General features: G+C 41.3%; 1 protein-coding gene across 1 annotated transcript in view; it reads right to left on the bottom strand.

The window, feature by feature from the left end:
• Positions 1 to 18,561, bottom strand: part of VEGFC (vascular endothelial growth factor C) — a 158,967-nt gene extending 140,406 nt beyond the window's left edge. The window contains exon 1 of the mRNA XM_056560573.1: positions 18,096 to 18,561. Coding sequence (XP_056416548.1) covers positions 18,096 to 18,209 — 114 coding nt within the window. The 5' untranslated portion in view covers positions 18,210 to 18,561. The remainder of the gene's footprint in view (positions 1 to 18,095) is intronic.
• Positions 18,562 to 19,071: the final 510 nt, after the last annotated feature.

Below are 19,071 nucleotides of genomic sequence, written 5' to 3'. Positions count from 1 at the left end.
ATATCATAAAAGCAGCCCAGGGGTGGTGCATGTTTTCCATTTATACCCCCCCCCCCTATATATATCCCCCTTTGATACTGCTTTTGTACATCTAAAAATCCAGACCAAATTGTATAGTAAAGGAATTCAGTAAAAAGTTTAAATTTATTGTGAAAGAAATGGAACAAATAAGACCCAATCCATGGTAACCAGGCTTTTATTTTCATTAGTATAACTTTTTGCAAGATTGACCTAAGATTTGCCATTGTGTGTACATCCAAAAGAGAACACAATACAGGGGACTGAGGGACGCCAAATCTTTCTTGTGTAATATACACCTCATTACTCTTACATGACATGGCACATGGAGCAATTCTCACTAAAACAAAATGTATAGTAAATTTCCAGGATAAGACATGATTAGATAGTAAGCCGCAGGGATGGCCAATGTATGAATACTTCACAGTTCTTAAATGTACCATACTGTAATATGTTTCCTGAGAAGAGATGCACTTCAGCTCACTTTACAAACTAGTAATAGTAATTTAATTGGCATTTAATTATTTTGTACATGAATTTCCAAAAGAGAAGGCTATAGAGAAAACACCAGGAAAAAAAAACACCACATATCAAAATGCATAATGCATTTTAGCTTTCATTTATAAACACAGTTAAAAATGTCATGAGATGCAATGTTGTCATCTGCCATAAGGCTGAGAACCGGTAAAGTGTGCACCTAGACTGTACAAACCATGGACACCACACCACAAAACCACTGCAATATAGTAGTAAACCCATGTGTGAGTACAGTTACAATTTGTTATACAGAGCTGTAACTACTGGAATCCAATGCAAAATCTGTAACAGGGTCCCAATTTACCATGTGCCGTTTATAATACTGGGGTCTTCTTATAGAACACAGGGTCTTTGAAGCCCCCTCAGATATCAGGGCCTGGGCGCAACTGCTACCAAAGCATAGTTATGCACCTGCTGTTGTATCAGTAAATGACACATTTCATCCAGATATATACCTCCTGATCCATCATACTGCTGCAAGATAGCACAATGTCTACATTTCTACTATTTTACGAGAAATACAGTTTAATGCTCATTCCATATATCAAGCGCCTAAAGTCAGAATTTATTGTGTTGTTTAATCCTGTGTAACAGTGCAGTTCTACAGGAATCAATAGAACGTAATATAAGATTTCCACTAATATCTTAGGGCAAAAAGATGTTTGACAAAATAGGTTATATAAACCTATCCATCAAAACGTTCTCCTTTGGCCTGTTACTATTATTACATAAATAGAAATGCAGTTATTTTGTTGACTGATACCTTTAGTGTAGAGATATCATCTTCATATCATTCCCCAATTCATATCATATGATCGGCAAAAAGACTCACCGAATCTTAGATCACCTTGTGTGTGCACAGGAAGTTAATTCCTCAATTAATTCCTATCAGATGCTCAGTGTGCATGATGTATTTTAGGTGTGTGTGTCCCATGATTTGAACTATGGGTGGTGGTCAACTGCTCAGACCGTTCCCCCACTTATCACAAGAACATAGATCAATAGACTAGTAGTACTGCAGCTTAGAACACATGGCCGTTGTGCTCTGGTAAAGGGAGATCTAACCCTCAGTTCATCAGAAGAATGAGAGTTAAGCGGAGAAAAAAAATACTGCATGTCCTGTCATTCTTCTCCAGTTGACTCTGTTAAAATACCAGGTCTCATTCAGGTCAATGGGATCCGTCGGGACCCGGTGAACCAACGTTTTGAGTTCAGGGTCCGTTCATCGAAAAATGAAAAAAATAGCTAAACAAACCCACTTTCATTGTCTGTGCAGTAGCGGTTGAAATTAACATCAGCTCGTGCCAGCAGTTCCTAAAGTAAATTATAGTAAATTTGCCAGGCTGTATGAAGCTCTGCTAGTGTTTTCAAAATTCAAAAAAAGTTGTATACCAGAAAACTAGTGGAAAAGGAAGTATGTGTTGTGTCTCCTCCCATATAGTACCTAATTATACCATACACTACCATACACTATAGTGTACCAGTAATAATAATAAGTGCAATGATTAGTTTAAATGTCATTGACAAACAGTTGCCTAAATAACATAGCAATACAATGACACCACCCTATACTGCAAACATAATATGTTGTGCAGGGTCTAGCAATGCCACAGAACTTCTACATACAATATTATCATACATTGCTAAAATACTATCAACCTACAGTAATGTGACCAAATAACAGATCTAACAACAGTGCTATACAAATCCTACATAAAGATGCTAAACAATTAAATGGGCACTGTCACCAACTTTATTTTTTGATATGTTGTAGTACTTATGTGCTACAACATATCTCTAATATACTTTTATTATTTTTTTTTTTAATTAAAATGGTTTAATTTACATTTGTAAACCGGCCACTAGGGGTCTCCCTCCTAGTGGCCGGCTGCAGCCTGGCGTGACGTCACGCCTGAAAAAGGACTGATTTTGGCCTGGCAATCAGTCCTTTTTCAGTTAGGCTGCATTCGCTCCCTGCCTGTCAATCAGACAGGCAGGGAGCGAGCGCATTGCCTCCCCGGCCACTGGCTGGGAGGCCACTCCTCCCGCACATCGCCGTCACCTCGTCGCCGCCGCTGTCCCTGCACGCCCGCCGCCGGACTCTGCAGTAAGTCTAATGAGGGAACGGGGTGTGCGGGAGGGGGGTTTGTGATGGAGGGAACGGGTTATGGCGCGGGGGGGGGGGGAGGAAGACGGAGGGGACGGGCTAGCACCGCAGCGCCGCATGTAACTAACTAATAGTTTATCTACACTGGGTGCCTCCAGCTGTTTCAATACTACAACTCCCAGCGTGTCCTGACAGCCAATAGATGTCAGGGCAAGCTGGGAGTTGTAGTGGTGAAACAGCTGGAGGCACCCTGTGTAGATAAACTAAGGGTGGAAGTCCCCCCTCCAGCAGGCATCAGTGACGTGGTGCCTGCTGGGGAAGTCTGCCTGGTAGTGAGCACACTGCCAGGCAGACAAAAGGCATTTTTAATATAGTAAAAATTAAAATTAAAAGCAGGGAGGGGGTTAGGGATAGATTGGCAATAGGCAGGGACAGAAAAAAAAATAGGATGGTGGGAGCTACCCTTTAAAGGGGTTGTCCAACTATACAAACACTTTCTGATCCCCAGCCGCTGCCGTATCTACAATCATTATTGTTTCTTGGTCTTTGTCTGGACACATAGGAAATGCCAGTTCAGGCAATAACTGGCTGCAGTGGTGACCCGCCTAATCTAGTGATCGGCAGCACGAACTTCCTGCATATCAAGATAGAGACGGGAAGTGGTGATCAGGGGGGACCTGATAAGGGTTGAAAAAGCAGGACATCATGCACGTAGGTAACCCTTTTTCCACGCCAGCCTGACACTTTCAAAAAATATTTGTATAGCTGGACAACCCCTTTCAACTAAGAATGGTTACCCAATTCAGCAGGGGCAGCGTATTGTAGCACCAATCCATAGCATCTGGCGGTACTATATGTATGTATTATACAGGCAGCAGAAAAAATTCACCAAATACCATGATACTCTAGTAATTTTATTTCTTGCCTAGAAAAAGTGACACTCTGAACTTCCTTCCAAAAATATAAAATACAGTTATAAAATGTTTTCATATTCTAATCTCATTCCAACCAGTAAATATACTACAGGACGTAGAATACACTATAGTCCTTATCTGTGGCCACCACACAATGAATTACCATAGTGGCCCCAAATCTTCCCTGTCATCTGCTTATCTATTCCTGGTAGTGCACATGTCCTCTCAGTTATCAAGTATTTTTACCTGTTCTGAAGCTGCTTTATTTGCTCTACAATACACCATTTCTGGCAGTCTACCAGGTCCTGTCACACAATGAGTTTAGATGGTTTCTCCTTTAGACCATAACAAATTTCTCACAGTACATGACCACTTCCTCTTTTACTCCATAAATCTTCCTGCAGTCACCGAAACTTGGCTCACTTACTAAGAATCTGCAATGGAAATCTTACACTCAAACCTCTCACTGGCAAAATAATGGTATAGTAGCGGTTTGTGTTTCTTTCCATATAAACCTCTACTTCCTTGCAATGTGGGTATGGTTTATTATATGCAAAAGAAGTCCAAAATAAGACATGCAAGATCTTGGCCAGTGTACATAATATGAGACAATTTTTCAACAGTTTCTCTTTACGTCTGTATATTCACAGAAAATATAAGGTTAGAGCGGCAGAGGCAGCACTAGCAGCTATACCTTTCAGATACAAGTTAAGCGGATATCACGAATCACAACTACCTTTGTATTACTATTAGTAAAATTGTATTGGTCTAAGTATTTGCCCTCCATGAACACAGCAGGCATAGGGTGGGTGGAATGTGTTCTGAACTTTTAGGCTAACAGAAAACTTTTTATATGTTGTACATCTTGGCAAAACATTAACCTTTCTAAAATGTTATTTCCTTTTTATAGAAATAATGGCTTAAAAAATCATGGCTATTCCCAAGCTTAAGCACAGACAGGGACAAAGTCCAGTAAGTGAGGGTGGGCTAGCACTCCTCTCTGGAGTCTGATAGGATAGGAGAGAGCACAGAGGAGTACTATCAGACAGGAGAGAGCACAGAGGAGTACTATAAGACATGAGAGGGTACAGAGGAGTGCTATCAGACAGGAGAGGGCACAGAGGAGTCCTATTAGAAATGAGAGAGCACAGAGGAGTCCTATCAGAAAGGAGAGAGCACAGAAGAGTACTATCAGACAGGAGAGTGCACAGAGGAGTACTATCAGACAGGATAGAGCACAGATGAGTACTATCAGACAGGAGAGAACACAGAGAAGTGCTATCAGACAGGAGAGAGCACAGAGGAGAGCTATCAGACAGGAGAGAACACAGAGGAGTGCTATCAGACAGGAGAGAGCACAGAGGAGCACTATTAGACAGGAGAGAGCACAGAGGAGAACTATCAGAAAGGAGAGAGCACAAATGAGTGCTATCAGACAGGAGAGAGCACAGAGGAGTACTATCAGACAGGAGAGAGCACAGAGGAGTGCTATCAGACAGGAGGGAGCACAGAGGAGAACTATCAGAAAGGAGAGAGCACAGAAGAGTACTATCAGACAGGAGAGTGCACAGAGGAGTACTATCAGACAGGATAGAGCACAGATGAGTACTATCAGACAGGAGAGAACACAGAGGAGTGCTTTCAGACAGGAGAGAGCACAGAGGAGTACTATTAGACAGGAGAGAGCACAGAGGAGAACTATCAGAAAGGAGAGAGCACAGAGGAGTGCTATCAGACAGGAGAGAGCACAGAGGAATACTATCAGACAGGAGAGAGCACAGAGGAGTGCTATCAGACAGGAGGGAGCACAGAGGAGAACTATCAGAAAGGAGAGAGCACAGAAGAGTACTATCAGACAGGAGAGTGCACAGAGGAGTACTATCAGACAGGAGAGAGCATAGAGGAGTACTATCAGACAGGAGAGAGCACAGAGGAGTACTATCAGACATGAGAGAATAACCCACCCTCATTTACTGGCCTCATTTAATGTCCATGCCTGTGCTTCAGCTTGGACAAAGCCATGATTTTATAAGCCATGATTTCTATAAAAAGGAAATAACATTTTCTTATGAAGTAAATTAGAAAGGTTAATATTTTGCTAGGATGTACAACATATAAAAAGTTTTTTGAATCTGACAGTGCCTATTTAAGTCACATTTCACAATAAAAGTCTGCAGGCATTTCATATTTTGCTGTGGATATAATGCAGATCTGCAGCTAAATCTGTACACACAGACACTAAGCAGTAGGCTTTTCATGTTGATAAGGCAGCTATATTTATAGGGGGATCGTTATCAAGCAGCGCCATTGGTGCAAACCCAAACCACAGTCACACAAGAAATTGTTATGTTTGCTCAAAACACATCATTTATATGCAAAATTGTGCAACTTTAGAGAATTTCCACCGCTCACACCAAGGGAGCGTGAAGAAGGCTGGAAGAGAGTTTGGCCTTGCATGGAGGAGGTGTACCAAGGGTGTCCTCTGCCTACATTCAACTTTAGGGTCCACTTATGACACCTAAAGTCGCAGAAATACACACAGAGGAGTTCATTATAGACTGCAATGCTCTATATACGTACACCACAGTATGATTGCAAAAGTCAGAATAGCTCTATTAGCAATACCTGCACCAGATCTGTTTATCAATGATAACTGTCAATATTAAAGATATGGGACATCTTGTCGTCTTGTAGATACCAACCATACAAATCTATTGGGGACAATAGTAAAGCAAAGACCAGTGCAGAACATCTTTCATCACATCTAAACAACAGTTTACATTGAAAAATAGGCAAGAATATGGAAACCTCCATATAATAAGTGACTGCCATATTTTGCATCTGCACGACACAGAACAGGTGAGGACTTGTAATAAAGTCATGTGCCTCTCTAGCTATAAATACATTTTACTTACTGTACTGTACTGAAGACTGCAGCACTATACCATACCATACATGTCTGGTTTCTTTGGAAAGCCATTTCCTCTTTTTTCTACTCGTGTTGTTCCTGAGAAAATGATGGCATACTTACAATGGAGGAAGTAACATTTCGTTCAGGACCTAAGAATTGCTGTTTTTTTCTTGAATTACTTTCATCTCATTGGAACTTGTTAAATAGAAACCTTAAAAATAGCCAGTCTATATTTAAGAACAATTAGCTATAGAATGGCCATGTGACAGCTCTAAACATGTTCGCAGAGAGTGCAATAATTCACAAAGAGCAAAGGATTGGATTGTCTGCTGAAATTGTCCTTTTTTTGGTAAATTTTTATGGTAGAAGAAGAGTTGAATGCTAATCCTGATCACTTAAAGGGGTACTCCGTTTAGAACAAACTGTTCTGAACGCTGGAGCCGGCGCCGGGAGCTTGTGACATATTAGCCCCGCCTCCTCATGATGTCACACCCCACCCCCTCAATTCAAGTCTATGGTAGGGGGCGTGGATTTGCATTGAGGGGGTGGGACGTAACGTCATGAGGGGGTGGGGCTATGACATCACGAGCTCCCGGTGCCGGCTCCAGTGTTTGGAACAATTTGTTCCAAACGCTGTGTAAAAGACTGATGTAATGCCTGTGAAATAAGTTCCTAGGTGACCAATTGGGTCAAACAAAAAAAAATTTAGAACCTGGGTACTTTGGATTTAGTATGTGTATAAATTTTCTCCAATAAAGTTTTACAGTATTCACTTACATTAGATGTGTGCCAACCAAGCCTAGGACCAGACAACTACCTAATGTGTACAGGGGCAGATGTCAGGCCGGGTTCACACTATGAAATTTCAAATTGGAATTCCGCTCATGAATTTCAGTTGGAAATTCCGCTGCATGAATTTTAACATGCAGGTGAATGGGTTTTCCGTGAATTTTCTGGTGGAATCCACACGGCAGATATGCCATGCTCAGAGGCTCTGGACAGTTGTTTTCTGCCTGGAGCTTCTAAGTCCGGTGTGAACCCGGACTTAGAGTTTTAAAACTGTGCTACAAGAAAAGCAGGTATGAGAGTGATCCATATTTTCCATAATATTTTGGCATTACAGTCATGACTCCATCCTGATTTGTTTAATATTCTCTGATTTACTGCAAGAGTATCTCAAAGAAAAGCTGTAATATATTACATATATTATTATTCCAGAAGAGCTAAGAAAGAGGGTTGCACAACATTGGAAAAATACAGAGGTGATGGCATAGTTCCCCAGACAGGTATATTATCCAGTAGATGGCGCTGCTGCTTCAAGTGTGTGGTCTATCCTATCATGTCTAGTGATGCTATCGGCAGGGGGTACTGATTCCTTTTGTGGAGATCCAGCGGTGTGTAAGAAGCTGTATAAGCAATATATCTTGGGAAAAGCTTGAATATTACCGCTTTTTTTAAATTAAGGAAACATTCTCTGTAGTGCCACCATTACTATAGGTGTCATTATATTAAGTCAGCATATTAAAGAAGCCTTGAAACATAACTTGGAATATCAGCCAAAGCAGATAAACCTACGTGTAGATAGATGTTGCAGGGTTCAGTACAAAGAGTACTGTTTGGCTATTAACCTGAATTATTAATCAGTTAATAATGTGATATTCCTTATACAGCTGCCCGGGCAAAATGGTGATTTAGAATGAGTTTGGCAAACATCTATCTTTTCGAATTTCACAGAAAAAAAAAACTAAGATGGCTGATTTGTTCTGTCCTCTCCGTAGAAGATAAGGATTATTCTTTCTAAAGATCTCTATGACTAACATGTAAATGTATATATTCCCAACTTGCAAAATGGTAATATCTCACATGTAACTTGTTTATGCAGCCAACTCCTTGCAGTACCACCCTTGCATGATGAATAGGATAATCTTTTACAAAGTCATGACTTTCCGAGAAATAGCTGCAATATTACGGTAATGTTATTGCGGACTTTTATTGTTATCTTACTTAACAGAGCTCAACCTGTATGTTTCCCTTGACATGTAACAATTAACACTTTTAAGACTGGAACACTCTATACAGTGGGATACTACAGTATATTAAATGCAGAATATTAATTCAGCCATTTTAGGACTATCGAGAAAGTGTATTTTGCTTTGCTCAAGTGGATAATATGAGGTTTATTCTAAACTAAGTCAAAAATACTTATGTACTACTCTGGATTAGAAATGACACAATGGTATCTAAGAGCTATATTACTTCTGTTTTAGGCCCAGCACTTGTCCATTGGCTGAACACATCTTATCCATACGTATGCCCATGAAATGGAAGGTACAGCTAACACTGGGCTGCAAAAGTGACCATGCTCACACAATAGTAAGCTATGAAATAAGTCTCTGTTAATCACCTTGATCGGTGATCACATTGGCAGCAGTCTACCCTTGTCATACCACCCTAACCAGTTAACCCCTTAAGGACGCAGGACGTAAATGTACGTCCTGGTGAGGTGGTACTTAACGCACCAGGACGTACATTTACGTCCTAAGCATAACCGCGGGCATCGGAGCGATGCCCGTGTCATGCGCGGCTGATCCCGGCTGCTAATCGCAGCCAGGGACCCGCCGGCAATGGCCGACGCCCGCGATCTCGCGGGCGTCCGCCATTAACCCCTCAGGTGCCGGGATCAATACAGATCCCGGCATCTGCGGCGGTTCGCGATTTAAATGAACGATCGGATCGCCCGCAGCGCTGCTGCGGGGATCCGATCATTCATAACGCCGCACGGAGGTCCCCTCTCCTTCCTCCGTGCGGCTCCCGGCGTCTCCTGCTCTGGTCTGTGATCGAGCAGACCAGAGCAGGAGATGACCGATAATACTGATCTGTTCTATGTCCTATACATAGAACAGATCAGTATTAGCAATCATGGTATTGCTATGAATAGTCCCCTATGGGGACTATTCAAGTGTAAAAAAAAATGTAAAAAAATGTAAAAGTAAAAGTAAAAAAAAAGTGAAAAATCCCCTCCCCCAATAAAAAAGTAAAACGTCCGTTTTTTCCTATTTTACCCCCAAAAAGCGTAAAAAACATTTTTTATAGACATATTTGGTATCGCCGCGTGCGTAAATGTCCGAACTATTAAAATAAAATGTTAATGATCCCGTACGGTGAACGGCGTGAACGAAAAAAAATAAAAAAAGTCCAAAATTCCTACTTTTTTAATACATTTTATTAAAAAAAAAATTAGAAAAAATGTATTAAAAGTTTTTTAAATGCAAATGTGGTATCAAAAAAAAGTACAGATCATGGCGCAAAAAATGAGCCCCCATACCGCCACTTATACGGAAAAATAAAAAAGTTAGAGGTCATCAAAATAAAGGGATTATAAACGTACTAATTTGGTTAAAAAGTTTGTGATTTTTTTTAAGCGCAACAATAATATAAAAGTATATAATAATGGATATCATTTTAATCGTATTGACCCTCAGAATAAAGAACACACGTCACTTTTACCATAAATTGTACGGCGTGAAAACAAAACCTTCCAAAATTAGCAAAATTGCGTTTTTCGTTTTAATTTCCCCACAAAAATAGTGTTTTTTGGTTGCGCCATACATTTTATGATATAATGAGTTATGTCATTACAAAGGACAACTGGTCGCGCAAAAAACAAGCCCTCATACTAGTCTGTGGATGAAAATATAAAAGAGTTATGATTTTTAGAAGGCGAGGAGGAAAAAATGAAAACGTAAAAATTAAATTGTCTGAGTCCTTAAGGCCAAAATGGGCTGAGTCCTTAAGGGGTTAAAGGGGTACTCCAGTGGAAAACTTTTTTTTTTTTTAAACAACTGGTGCCAGAAAGTTAAACAGATTTGTAAATTACTTCTATTAAAAGATCTTAATCTTTCCAGTACTTATTAGCTGTTGAATACTACAGAAGAAATTATTTTCTTTTTGGAACACAGAGCTCTTTGCTGAATCATGAGCACAGTTCTCTCTGCTGACATCTCTGTTCATTTTAAGAACTGTAGGAGAAAATCCCCATGGCAAACATATGCTGCTCTGGACAGTTCCTAAAATGTACAGATGTCAGCAGAGAGCACTGTGCTTGTGATGTCAGCAGAGAGCACTGTTCCAAAAAGAAAATAATTTCCTCTGTAGTATTCAGCAGCTAGTAAGAACTGGAAGGATTAAGATTTTTTAATAGAAGTAATTTACAAATCTGTTTAACTTTCTGGCACCAGTTGATTAAAGGGGTACTCCGGTGCTTAGACATCTTATCCCCTATCCAAAGGATAGGGGATAAGATGCCTGATCGCGGGAGTCCCGCCGCTGGGGACCCCCATGATCTTGCACGCGGCATTGAGGGGCGGAGCGTGACATCACACTGGGGCGGGGGCGTGACGTCACACGCCGCCCTGTAGTCGCCGGTAATCAGTCCCGGAGCGAACACACTCCGGGGACTGATTACAAACGGGGTGCCGTGTGGAAGATCACAGTGGTCCCCAGCGGCGGGACTCCCGCGATCAGGCATCTTATCCCCTATCCTTTGGATAGGGGATAAGATGTCTAAGCACCGGAGTACCCCTTTAAAAAAAAAAAAAGCTTTCCACCGGAGTACCCCTTTAAAAAAAAAAAAAAAAAGCTTTCCACTGCAATACCCCTTTAACCATTAGGAATTGTGCTGAGCAGTGATTTCAGCTCTTGAGAAATATCCATCATCAAGCAGATCCACAAACCTATGCTACCCAGAGTAGTATATGGCCATAAAAGGTACAGGAAACCCCATGAGCACTATATTATCAATGGAAAGGTCCAGGTTTACACCTCACAGCTATTTTATTCCCCATAGGGATCTACAGTTATTTCTCTGATGTGATTGGAACCAGCCAGGAAGGTATTGTCTGTTCTCCTTACGTGGTACGTTATGATCATGATGTAAGAAAGAACTGGACCACTTCAAAGTCCTCCAAAACAAAAGCAGGCGGAGGTTAAATCTCCCTGAATTATATTTCTAGGCAAATCACTTGCAGAATATTTTCAGAACGAGAATGTAAAATGTACACTCAAACCTATGTGTAATATTGTTAGCATACTAAATATATGGTCTAGGTATTTTGGGAGCATGCTCTGTATTATTCTAAACCATCAAAACACATGCCATGACTTGGAAGGTCACCATGTTCTAATATTATTCACTACATAATAAAAGTACTGGAGAAAATGCTTTAGGATGTTTTTAATACTCATGCAAGTACAACATGGATAACATAGACAAAGGGGTTATGGGAGATTTGAAGGGGTATTTCTATCTTAACTAACATAGTTAAATACATTTAGCAAATTTGCCTCCTTCTGTTATTCCTGCTCTTTTCCTCCCCTTGTTGACAGCTCATTGCCTAGGTTACAGACCACCACCCTACTCTAGAAGAAGTGGTCAAGCTGGTATAACCCTGTGTGTAACAAGAACGTGTTAGAGATGGCATTTGCTGTGTCTTTTCATGGTTATGAAAACTTTTGTGCTAGCAAATACATTTAACAATACAAAGAACTGCTAGGAAAACTAACAAATAAATCATTCACCAAAACATTGACTTGACTAAGGCTATCTTCCTTAGTTATATAGAAGTCACAGTTCACTGAAAAAGACAATTATGCCATTGGAAGAGTTGGAGGAATAAGAAGAAGAGGAAAACAGACATGTTGTCTTTCAAATAGAAGACAGAAAAATGTCTGCACATATGACATACAGTATTGTCACCTTATGTTCAGCTGTTTTTGTCTCTCCCTTATACCATGAATCAAGCAGCACCGCACATCTCTCCATTCAAACAGCTTCTTACCATAGCTATGCAGTTTGGAGAGATGAGGTCATAATGATCATGGGGGCACCAGTTGTCAGATCCTGAATAATCTAACATCTTCAGTGGAGAGAGGATACATGTTTTAGATCAGAATAACTCTTTACTAACCAGGCAGGCTAATAACCATTACAAAGTGAGTGAAATTGTCCTTTATTAGCCTCCCCATGGCCAACTTCCAGTTACAAAACCAATTATCACTAAATGAGCCGCACATATAGTTAGTGGGTGGCTACGTAAGTTGTCGAGAAACCTTGTTATTTAACATAATTTCTTTTATTTTTGTTAGCCATTAAAATGTATAATATCCGCAAGATTGCTATTTGGTTTCACTCACTGAGAGCAATAAAACAGACTACGTAAAACACTGGAACACTAACTGCCTCATTACTCTACGCTGTTTAATGCCAGTAACACTAGGTGGAACTTTAATCCAAGGCAATTGCTAAAGAAAATAATATGTATAATCATTTCTTAGCATTCCAGAAATCCATGGATTCCATGGAGAATATATACTGTGTACCCTTAATACAGAGTGACATATTCAAATCCTATTCCAGCATGTTTGCTACACTTTACATGAAAAATGTAGTGCACAATGAGTTAATGGAGTAATGTAATGGTTATGTAAATTAGGATCCGCATAACAAGACACATTGAGACCTAAGGACTTCTGAGAGAATATAGACATATAAACTGCACCCTGCTCAGGCTTATTAACTAAAATAAAAATGCAAATCGAAAACATAATAAACTTATAGAGCTACAATTGAAATGTACACATTGATCTTGGGTTACACATTAAAGTTGCCCAGTAAAAACAGAAGAGCAGGTTCCATAAACTGCACCAAGACATGTATCTGACTTTTGTCTGAAACTATTCCTGTATCGTATTCGTCATTCTTTTCCAGCCAACTATTTTACTGCCGTTGGACGACTTCTTCAATGGCTTAATTGGCTTTATTCTCCAAGGAATAAAAAAAAAAGGAGACAATGCAGAACTGGAACCCAATTGGCACTCCCAGTTGTGTGAAGTCATCTGAGTTGACTAATACAGATAGGGGACTGGAATATATTTCATGTCTGTGCAGCAAAGATGAAGTGTCAGCAGCATAAGAGTGTGAGAGTGATATGGAAATGGAATTTAGAATTTTCTATAAATCTAAACGTAGTGCCGGTTTTGAATATAGATGATAAATTGGAGACGATAATCATATGAAACCTTAAAAAATGCCAAATGACACACAAGCCCACAGCGCTGGAGATTAGGGATGCAAGGATCTGCCAAGAGTAAAAAAAAATGTCAAATTGCTTTTTTTGGAAGAGGATTGTAAGCATTACTAAAAATGTGAGCAGGGGTCAGAAGACTTGGATTAATGCTCTGCTTTTGTGGTACTGTATCATAAGCATTGTAATCCCAGTTTCTTCAACTTTCCAATGCTTCAATACCTACATTCTTGCTTCCTAGCAAAGTGTATGATACAAGTAACTGGTGCAGTCTGACAGGTCCATAGGCCACCCCTCCAATCTGTCACTTTACTATTCGCTGCTGGCAAGATACTCATCGCATGCAATGTTTGGAATGGGGGAATGAAGTAATCTATTTGTAAACACAAGGTGAGGACTATTCTCCACACTCTCATTTACTATGTTCTCCTTTAATCCACTGTATAATAACTATTACAGATACATGGCTAGTAATGTTATACACAGTGCTTTTTATTTTAAATTATACATACAATGGAAAACTACAGTACAACCTCTCATGTGCACTTACATCACAATGCTAAATACTACTCACAATCCCAAATAAATCATCAAACAACTTTTTTACTATAAGGAAATAAACCAAGATATGAAATATGTTTAGTATTATTTTCAACATTTTACAAAACATGCCAACAAATCTATGGAACATGTGCCAACAGAAGTCAGTAGTTCTATGAATGCCAGAACCCAGGCATGCAAAAAGCAATGCAAATCCATACTATACATATAAGTGCAAAATGTTATAAATGCCAGAACCCAGGCATGCAAAAAACAATGTTAATTCATACTATACATATAAGTGCAAAATGTTATAAATGCCAGAACCCAGGCATGCAAAAAACAATGTTAATTCATACTATACATTTAAGTGCAAAATGTTATAAATGCCAGGACCCATACATGCAAAAAACAATGTTAATTCATACTATACATATAAGTGCAAAATGTTATAAATGCCAGGACCCATACATGCAAAAAACAATGTGAATCCATACTATACATATAAGTGCAAAATGTTATAAATGCCAGAACCCAGGCATGCAAAAAACAATGTTAATTCATACTATACATATAAGTGCAAAATGTTATAAATGCCAGGACCCATACATGCAAAAAACAATGTTAATTCATACTATACATATATGTGCAAAAAGGAAAATACAAACCAATTGAAGCAGAAACAGAGAAAAAAAAAGCGTAAAGACATTAAAGGACATCTGCCGCAAAATACAACTTATCTCCTACCCACAGGATAGGGGACAAGGGTCTCATGGTGGGGGGTCCGATCGCTGGGACCCCCCGCGATCTCCTGGACAGGGCCATGGCTCTGCCGCGGCTCTCCCGTGCAGGAGGCGTGCTGGCCGCAGAGTGACATCGCTGCCGACACGCTTCCTCAATGTATCTCTATGGGAGAGGCGGGGAGGCAGCGTTCGTTCCTCCCCGCCTCTCCCATAGAACTGTATGGGGAGGGGGTGTAACCATCGACCTCAGAGAGGTCGACGCTATGCGAATTAGCCGCTCACATAGAGCGGCAATGCGGGGCCCCATTTGGGAGATCATGGGGGTCCGATCGCTGGGGTCAGACACATATCTTTTATCTTGTGGATAGGGGATAAGTTGTCTTTTGCTGCAGATGTCCTTTAAATAATGTAAAGGTATAAGTCTGTAGCCACTGGCCAGTATACGTAATGCGATCTCTTGACCTTTCCGTTTACTTAACTGTAATGAGGTAATAATAACATTACACCCCCCCCTGGTCTGGAAGCCAAAGCTCCACTATAATGTGTCCTCCAACCACAAATGAAGTACATACCTACCCACCAAGGCACTTCGGGTAACCAGTCCTGCTCCATGTACTAAGCAGTTCACAAAAACATAAAAGCTCCTCACATTATGGAAACAAATTGTGTCTGAAAGGCTGAAGTGAGTGAAAACACGTGCTGCTATATTGTGAGGAATTCTTAGCATGTCATAAAATGCCTGTTAACCTGTGTGCTGCTGTGTGGACAAATGGATGCACAGATCTCACTGAGAAGGAACTCACAGTTCAGGTCTTTAGGAATGTCAGAAAAAGATATAGCTACCGTTCCATGGACCGGGACCCCCACTGCTAGTGGCCTTTGGATCCAGCAATGCTGTACAGAGATTGTCATCACTCACATCAGTCCCTGTCCCTAGTGAGAAGCACAATGGAACTTCCCCATCCCACACACAGACACACATTCAAGTAAATGATGCATGGTTTTTTGGGTGTTAGAGGAAAGTGGAATACAAAAATGAAAGTCATGCAAACATGTTTATGACATTAGTGAGAAGCAATGCAGAATCTGCAAATAGATAAATAAGTACCAGTAAATAAACATTAAAAATTAAGACACCCTTTAAATCCTAGATGAATCTGTTGTTTGCATATAACTAAAGCAGTCAAGGTCCATTCCATCCGTAAAACACAATACGTAAAAGAAGAGTAATCCCTATTACAGTGACCCCTACAAGTATCATTATTGTGTTGCCTACACTCTCCTTCAGCTGAGAGGACATTGTAAAACGATTTGAGAATCCCTCCTCAAAATAAACTACTATATCAGCCATTTTTTTAACCCCCATTACACCTCTATTACCATTCACGTGCTATGACAAAGATGATCAGATCTTAATATCCTATATCCCAGGACTCTTGTCTAATTCATTACAAAGTACAGTAATGTCAAATTAACCCTGTAGTTATAACCTACAAGATTCCAACCAAATCCTATCGCTCATACACCATGTCAGTGTCACAATGGTTCCTGATACACCTCAGAACCCCCTGCACAGTGACTGTTTGGTCCTATGACCTGACTGCATTAAGATAGCCAACATCTCTTTGCTTGTTGAAAGGTTCCAATACACCAGTGTTTCCCAACCAGTGTGCCTCCAGCTGTTGCAAAACTACAACTCCCAGCATGCCTGGACAGACAAAGTGTTTCCCAACCAGTGTGCCTCCAGCTGTTGCAAAACTACAACTCCCAGCATGCCTGGCCAGCTGAAGTGTTTCCCAACCAGTGTGCCTCCAGCTGTTGCAAAACTACAACTCCCAGCATGCCTGGACAGCCAAAGAGTTTCCCAATCAGTGTGCCTCCATCTATTGCAAAACTACAACTCCCAGCATGCCTGGCCAGCCGAAGTGTTTCCAACCAGTGTGCCTCCAACTGTTGCAAAACTATAACTCCCAGCATGCTTGGACAGCCGAAGTGTTTCCCAACCAGTGTGCCTCCAGCTGTTGCAAAACTACAACTCCCAGCATGCCTGGCCAGCCAAAGTGTTTCCCAACCAGTGTGCCTCCAGCTGTTGCAACACTACAACTCCCAGCATGCCTGGACAGCCAAAGTGTTTCCCAAACAGTGTGCCTCCAGCTGTTGCAAAACTACAACTCAAAGCATGCCTGGACAGCTGAAGTGTTTCCCAACCAGTGTGCCTCCAGCTGTTGCAAAACTACAACCCCCAGCATGCCTGGACAGCCGAAGTGTTTCCCAACCAGTCTGCCTCCAGCTGTTGCAAAACTACAACTCCCAGCATGCCTGGCCAGCCAAAGTGTTTCCCAACCAGTGTGCCTCCAGCTGTTGCAAAACTACAACTCCCAGCATGCCTGGACAGCTGAAGTGTTTCCCAACCAGTGTGCCTCTATCTATTGCAAAACTAAAACTCCCAGCATGCCTGGACAGCCGAAGGCTGTCCAGGCATGCTGGGAGTTGTAGTTTTGCAACAACTGGAGGCACCCTGGTTGGGAAACACTGCAATCCACAATAGTGAATACACACTGCACATGACTGTAGACTATGGAACTGTTTTAAAAACAACATTCAGTAACAAAGTAAGAAATAAATAAACAAACAAACATACAAAAATAAATAATACAGATACACTTTTTATCTGACTGTTACTGGCACAGTGCCAAAGCTCTGTAACATTTATGGCTAGGTTCATTTCTTTTCTTGTGTCTTTGAGTGCAGAACACACACACAAAACACACACACACAAAACACACACACACAAACACACACACACAAAACACACACAACACACACACACAAAACACACAAACACACAAAACACACACACAAAACACACACACACAACACACACACAACACACACAACACACACACAAAACACACAACACACACACACAAAACACACACACACAACACACACACACAAAACACACAAACACACAAAACACACACAACACACAAAACACACACAAAACACACACACACACACAACACACACAAGCTACAGTGTTCTACATGAAAAGGTATTTGAGATACCAAGTAAGAAGTGAGCTCCTCTCGCCTGCACCAGCTGCATCTAGTGCTATGGCAGTAAGTTCCTGAAACAGTCTGAACACTTTGATGTCAGTGGAGACTGTGACCTGAGGAGCTGGCACCTAGCATTCCTATCACAGTGCCTACACAAGTGCCACCCCCACCCCATGCCTCTTACCTTGAAGTCACCAAATTCCGGATCGTCGTAATACCCTTGTCCTGACTCATAAGCTATGTCCCCCTGAATCAATACTGTGTATAGAAAAAGTAGTGCTACTTCCAGCAAGTGCATTTTCCAGTCCGGACTGTGGCTCAGGTCCTGGGTGCAGTCGGGTCACAGAGAAGATCCCCCTCAGTCCAGCAAGTCCCTCAGCATCAGCCTCTTCCCAGCAAAAGGTGGCCAAGGAGCAGGAGAAGAAAGTTGTCTCAGGAGACTGCACATCCGAGGAGGTCGCTACAATCTAGTTGTGGTGCAGTGGGTGATGCCAGCATGGGGACCTGTGAGGGAGGAGGGACTGGGTGGCACACGTGTGTGGGGTGCAGTGCTGCCTGGCATCAGGAGATAGCAGTGGCCGGCATGAGCAGGGGGTGATAATGAGAAGCATGCAGAGATGGCAGGTCTAAAGCAGTGTGTGTGAGGTGGAGGAGGAGGCACTCACACACTATACCTCCCCCTCTCATCCTCTCATTGTAAGTGCACGTCTCCTCCTTCCCAGTCCCTAATACGCCTCCCTCTTGTCAGTTGCAGGGCCTGGTTTTAGGGAAGAGGCTTCTTAGTACCACAAGGATGAACAGCTGTTCTGCCAAGGGTGCAGAGTGATGCCCATGGTGCCCCTGTGACCACACTGATAGCATGGGTCTGTGCTGCCTGCTCCATATGTTGTGTGTCTTATATAACTGTGCAATGTATCTAGTTGTAACAGTGAACATGACAGTGTTCCCAAACTTGTGGCACTTCAGCTGTTGTAAAACTACAAGGTGGATCACCCATTGACAGCCCCAGGTGGTTCAGGGCATGATGGGAGTTGTAGTTTTACAACAGCTGGAGAGCCGCAGTTTGGATAATAATGGTTGACACCTGTATATTCATGAAGATGGCAATGAAACATCCCTTTAGTCTAGATCAGGGTTTCCCAACCAGTTAAATACATAAA

Source organism: Hyla sarda, chromosome 1 (genome assembly GCF_029499605.1).
Source record: "Hyla sarda isolate aHylSar1 chromosome 1, aHylSar1.hap1, whole genome shotgun sequence".
NCBI lineage: Eukaryota > Metazoa > Chordata > Amphibia > Anura > Hylidae > Hyla > Hyla sarda.
Note: the sequence above shows the minus strand (reverse complement) of the source record. Positions and strands in the feature narration are given on the sequence as shown.